The sequence below is a fragment of the Trachymyrmex septentrionalis genome, unplaced genomic scaffold (genome assembly GCF_001594115.1).
Source record: "Trachymyrmex septentrionalis isolate Tsep2-gDNA-1 unplaced genomic scaffold, Tsep1.0 scaffold253, whole genome shotgun sequence".
Taxonomy (NCBI): Eukaryota; Metazoa; Arthropoda; class Insecta; order Hymenoptera; family Formicidae; genus Trachymyrmex; species Trachymyrmex septentrionalis.
The window spans coordinates 8,165-12,858 of record NW_017305412.1 but is presented as its reverse complement, the minus strand read 5'-3'; the positions used below and the strand labels follow the sequence as shown (position 1 = coordinate 12,858).

At 30.2% G+C, this 4,694-nt stretch overlaps 2 protein-coding genes across 2 annotated transcripts in view; both read right to left on the bottom strand.

Annotated features, from left to right (window-relative positions):
* LOC108749034 (ester hydrolase C11orf54 homolog) overlaps window positions 1–1,261 on the bottom strand; it is a 2,315-nt gene extending 1,054 nt beyond the window's left edge. Inside the window, exons 1-3 of the mRNA XM_018487525.1 lie at window positions 1,201–1,261; window positions 961–1,059; window positions 571–752 (exon numbers count right to left, since the gene is read on the bottom strand). Of these exons, the coding sequence (XP_018343027.1) occupies window positions 571–752; window positions 961–1,059; window positions 1,201–1,261 (342 nt within the window). The remainder of the gene's footprint in view (window positions 1–570; window positions 753–960; window positions 1,060–1,200) is intronic.
* A 1,109-nt stretch (window positions 1,262–2,370) lies between these two features.
* On the bottom strand, window positions 2,371–4,344 carry LOC108749039 (ester hydrolase C11orf54 homolog). Its single transcript, XM_018487529.1, has 7 exons — window positions 4,237–4,344; window positions 3,830–4,065; window positions 3,652–3,750; window positions 3,400–3,578; window positions 3,010–3,307; window positions 2,740–2,906; window positions 2,371–2,593 (listed from the first exon to the last, which is right to left on the bottom strand). Exons 2-7 carry the CDS (start codon window positions 3,918–3,920, stop codon window positions 2,417–2,419), a joined length of 1,011 nt encoding a protein of 336 aa, XP_018343031.1. The 5' UTR covers window positions 3,921–4,065; window positions 4,237–4,344; the 3' UTR covers window positions 2,371–2,416.
* Window positions 4,345–4,694: the final 350 nt, after the last annotated feature.

Genomic DNA, 4,694 nt, shown 5'->3' with positions numbered 1-4,694 from the left:
GAGGAGCATAGTCTTACATAATATTTCTTTATATATGTATATATATATGTGTGTGTGCGCGCGCGCGTGTGTGTGTACATGAATAGTTTACTTCTTACCCATGAGTTGTGAACATTTTGAAAATCGTTTAATTGCGTGCTGCAGTGAAACTATAAAGTCACGACCGGTGCGATGCTTAACATGTATTTTGAGAACTTGTTCTCGCAAACCTTTGCTGATGAAGAAGTTCCCGTATATATTGCAATAAGGATTAGGGTCAGTTACGAATTTCAATGAAAAATGTTTTCGGTTTTGTATTAGTTTTATTAACGCGAAGCGACTTTTATTCTTGACTGTCATCGTTTCATTCGCTGCCGGTGAGATTAATACGTTCATAATTAACTATAAAATAATGTTTTGTGAGAAATGATCATAAAACAACAAAATCAAATAACAGGTTTAAAGTAGAAACAAAATTAAAGATAACACTAACTTAATGAGAAAATAACTAACTTAAGACTAAGATATAAATTAAAGAAAACACAGAAATTAATGTGTTTAATGTTTCATAGAAATATAAGCAATACATACCTCGCCTAATAAATTAGTTGGTCGCTCCGTACGAAGACCTCCTCCGATGATTAAGTTATCACTTTGGGTGCGATCAAGTTTTTCTAAGATACTTTGAAAGTAAATTATTTTGTCTTTTATTGGAAAAGGAAAAAGATTCCAGATACCACCGATATCTAAAAGTGCTGTATCGCCGCATAATCCTATAAATATACATACTTTATATTTTATTTTACGGAAAATATTAAGATGCAATATGCAGATTATTAAGCCGAAATTCTTCAAAAGAGCTGAACAGCTCCAGTGATTCGATTCTTTTATAGACACATATTCAGCTCACGATTGAAATTCGAAATTATGCTTGATAATTTAGGTGCATCTTTATATATAGATACATAATAAATCTTTCACCTGGTGCTGCGAGATTGAAAGGTTCCTGAGTCAAATCAGGACAATCCACCCATTCGACTTTAACTTCTTCAAAATCTGTACTCAACTCATTCTGCAAAACTATTATAAAAAAATACATAATAATAATTTTATTGAAATACAAATAATAAAAAAATGCAGGAAATAAACATTGCGTGATATCATGCTCTTCATATATAATCTACATCAATAATCTACAATTATACAATATTATGTGTATACCTATAGCTAGTTCAGTTTTGTCAGGTACATACAAATCTATTGGTATAGTTAGATCCACCATAATATAGAATCTATAATTTATATAAAAGAAAGTTATATGATATATTTATATTAGAAAAGTGGTATATATTAGTAATCGAAATATTGAAGTGAATCAATTGTAATTGTGTTTTTAAGTCTATCAGTATTGTTCAGAAAAATAGTTATACTGCATACATAAATTTATTAAAGTATATTTCGCGTATATTCTAATACGATGAAAAAAATGAGTCACATGCTAAATACATCACTTACATACTTAATACATCATTTACCAATTTGTATAGTGCAATTAACTCTCACTAAACTATAATTGCGATACGAATGATATAATTATAACCTGCTTATATTATATTAATATAGATAATGAAGTGGTTTTTTATTTAATCCGTAGAAACAATAATCACATAAAGCACTTTGATAAACCGTAATCTTCCATCGAAACATGACAGAAAAAGGCAAAACAAAAATATAAGATCATAAGGTCGGTCAACATTAATAATATTTCGGAACAATAATATGTGTTGTGAGGTTCGGAACAATTTTGAGAGATCTTAAATTAATTTTGAATTTGTCGAATTGATGAAATTTTATATTAGATTTATGTGCGTAAATAGTTAAGAGTAGTATCTAAATAGAAGGCATCGTGAATTTTATTCCATTGCAATCTGCTAAAAAGATTGATCTACTAAGGAGTCAACATGATAAGTTTTGCCTTATTTTCTATGAATATTTACTTTATTTGTTGTTAAAATCAATTCATTACACATAGATTAGAATGCCATTTTACATCTGTTATATTATATAATAAAAATATAAATTAAATTCTCAAAATTTATCAAAATTGAAGGAAGACAATTTTATTATAATATATTTCTTTATAGTATATACGTAAATAATTTATCCATGAATTACGAATCAATTTTACAAGGAAATAGGATTATTAATTTATCATATGCATATTTATTTATTTCAAAATCATATTTATTTTTATGTTTATTTCTTAATCATAAAGAGGAATGTTAAAATATATATATATAAATTTGTATAAATTCTAACAAAATATATTATCAACATATTTTCTTTTGCTGTTCACGGCAATTTCAACAATATAAAAGTTATTTCATAAAATCCAACTTGTAACAATATACATATACATGTAACAATATATACAAAGTTAATCTTTCCCAAACTGTAATTTATTGGGCGGTTGATCGACACGATAAAGCGTAGCTGCCACATTGAAGTAGCCTTCGTACTCGATCGTATCTGGTGTTGTATCAATATGATAATGTCCACCCAATCTGTTCTCATCAAAAGCACTATGAAAATGCTGGACCCTGAGATCTAAATCCTGAAAGACAGAAGCAACGAATATTCAAATTCACAATAAAATAGAAATGAATAATGGTTTGATATAAATTTATAGATTGTTGCTTTCATAGTTTGAAGATAAATATAATAATTTCTTATCATATGTATTGAATCTCTAAAGCTTACTGTTTCGGCGCTAACAAATGTGCCAACAGCTATCAGAGGAGTCTTCATATCGTAGAAACGTAACCAATTATTAAGCTGGGTCTCGCTAGTCAACGGAGTTTCCGAAAAGGTTGGCATAATATGCTGCTTTACTTTTCCATTTTTTACTTCGAACATGCCACCTAAACCTAAGTTTACAGATATTCGACAATCAGTCGAGTAGTGAATTGTTTAATTATATATAATATATAATATATTTTTATTATATATAATAGTTTGTGATAGACTTACCTACGAGCTTATCCTCATAATGTTTTGCCAATGCTTTCTGCATACACGATATGAAGTCTAGGTTGCCCGTACGTTTTTTAGCGCGCACCTTTATAACTTTCCCCGGTTTGCCTTCACACACATACAGATTAGCCAACAATGCAAAAGTTGTTTCATCCTCATTAGCAACTATCCGTTCAAGGATGCACTCTCCATTAGACTTATTTACAAATGCATAATGCGTTCCATTCGCCACTCCCATGCCAAGTCTATACCCTGGCGAGACTTTATTGTTTACTACGTTCAACTTCATAATAAGCTGAAATAAATATTGTACAAATATTTACTTTCTCTTTCTTTTAAATTAGAGCAGATTATTCATTTCATCAAAATAATTTAATTAATACACACCTCACAATTGCAACCTGTATGTGGCCAAGGTCCAGCTCCTGCACCAATGACAAGAGTATCATAATTGTAATTTATCTGTCGCAGTAACGACTTAACATCATAGAATTTGTCTGTCTGGACAGTTGGTAGAAGATATGCTGGACCACCAACTTCCAAAAGAATCGGATTACCACACAAACCTGAAGAGATAGTAAAAAATATAAAATTTGGAGAAAGGTCAAGTGTATCTTATATCTGTTGCTTTTCTGATACCTTCTCGATAAAAATTGTAAGGCCATCCACTAAAATTAGGACAATCAGCCATCTCGACAGTAGCCTCCGCAAAATTTGCAGTCAATCCTTCTGCTAGGACTATGATTATAATAAAAATATTATATAATTATTGCCAGCTGTGATTTCTTATCGCGAGTTCAGAGCGCTTTATTATTACCATTTATTAGCTCGTCAAGAGACGGTTGATGTAATGTTCTTGATGTGATATTTATTTTAGATGGATCCAGAGGTTCCACGTTTCGATTCATCTCGAAAATCAGTATATTAGCACACAGCGAAAGAATAACTAGGAATGATGTTGTTGAAAATTGTGCGTTGAACTATATAAATTCGGTTTGTGATAGTGTTATCTAATCTTGTTTTCTTTAGTAACTTGTAAGATTCCTCAGTCTTCTGAAAAAAGAAACAAATGCATGATCAGGGTTTATTAATACAAACTTGCATAATCGTATAAAAATATGCATAAAGAAAATTATCCAATCGCATTTCTTTTATAAAATCGCACGTAAAATGTGATTGAATAATTTTCTTTGTGCAAATTATTATTTTTGAACATAACCTTACGTTATATGAACCAAATATCGATTTATTATCTCCCGTCTTGAAAAGTGGACGTTGCTATGTAATTTACATCCACTTTGTCAGAGGGCAATAGCGACAGCATTTTGCGGTTACAGTGCCGTCACGTCCCTTCCCAGGTTTCTCTCTTTATGTACTAAGAGTTAAGACCCGGTTGCACCAACGTTACTTTAATTTTAAGCGAGGCTTAAAACTCTTTCTATCTCTGTCTCTTTTTGGCTTTAAAACGAGACAGAGTTTTAAATGGGTCTAAATAAAGTTTTTTAAATTATATATTTTAAATAAAAAATATAAAAGTTATTTAGTATTTATTGTTTTAAATATGATAAAATGTGAAGATTATTCCTTTTTGTATCGGATAACGCGATAAGCAACGCGTGTACAAGGCAGATAAGATCTTGATACATAATGAAATTATTGAGATTATCTTGAACGCGATGATA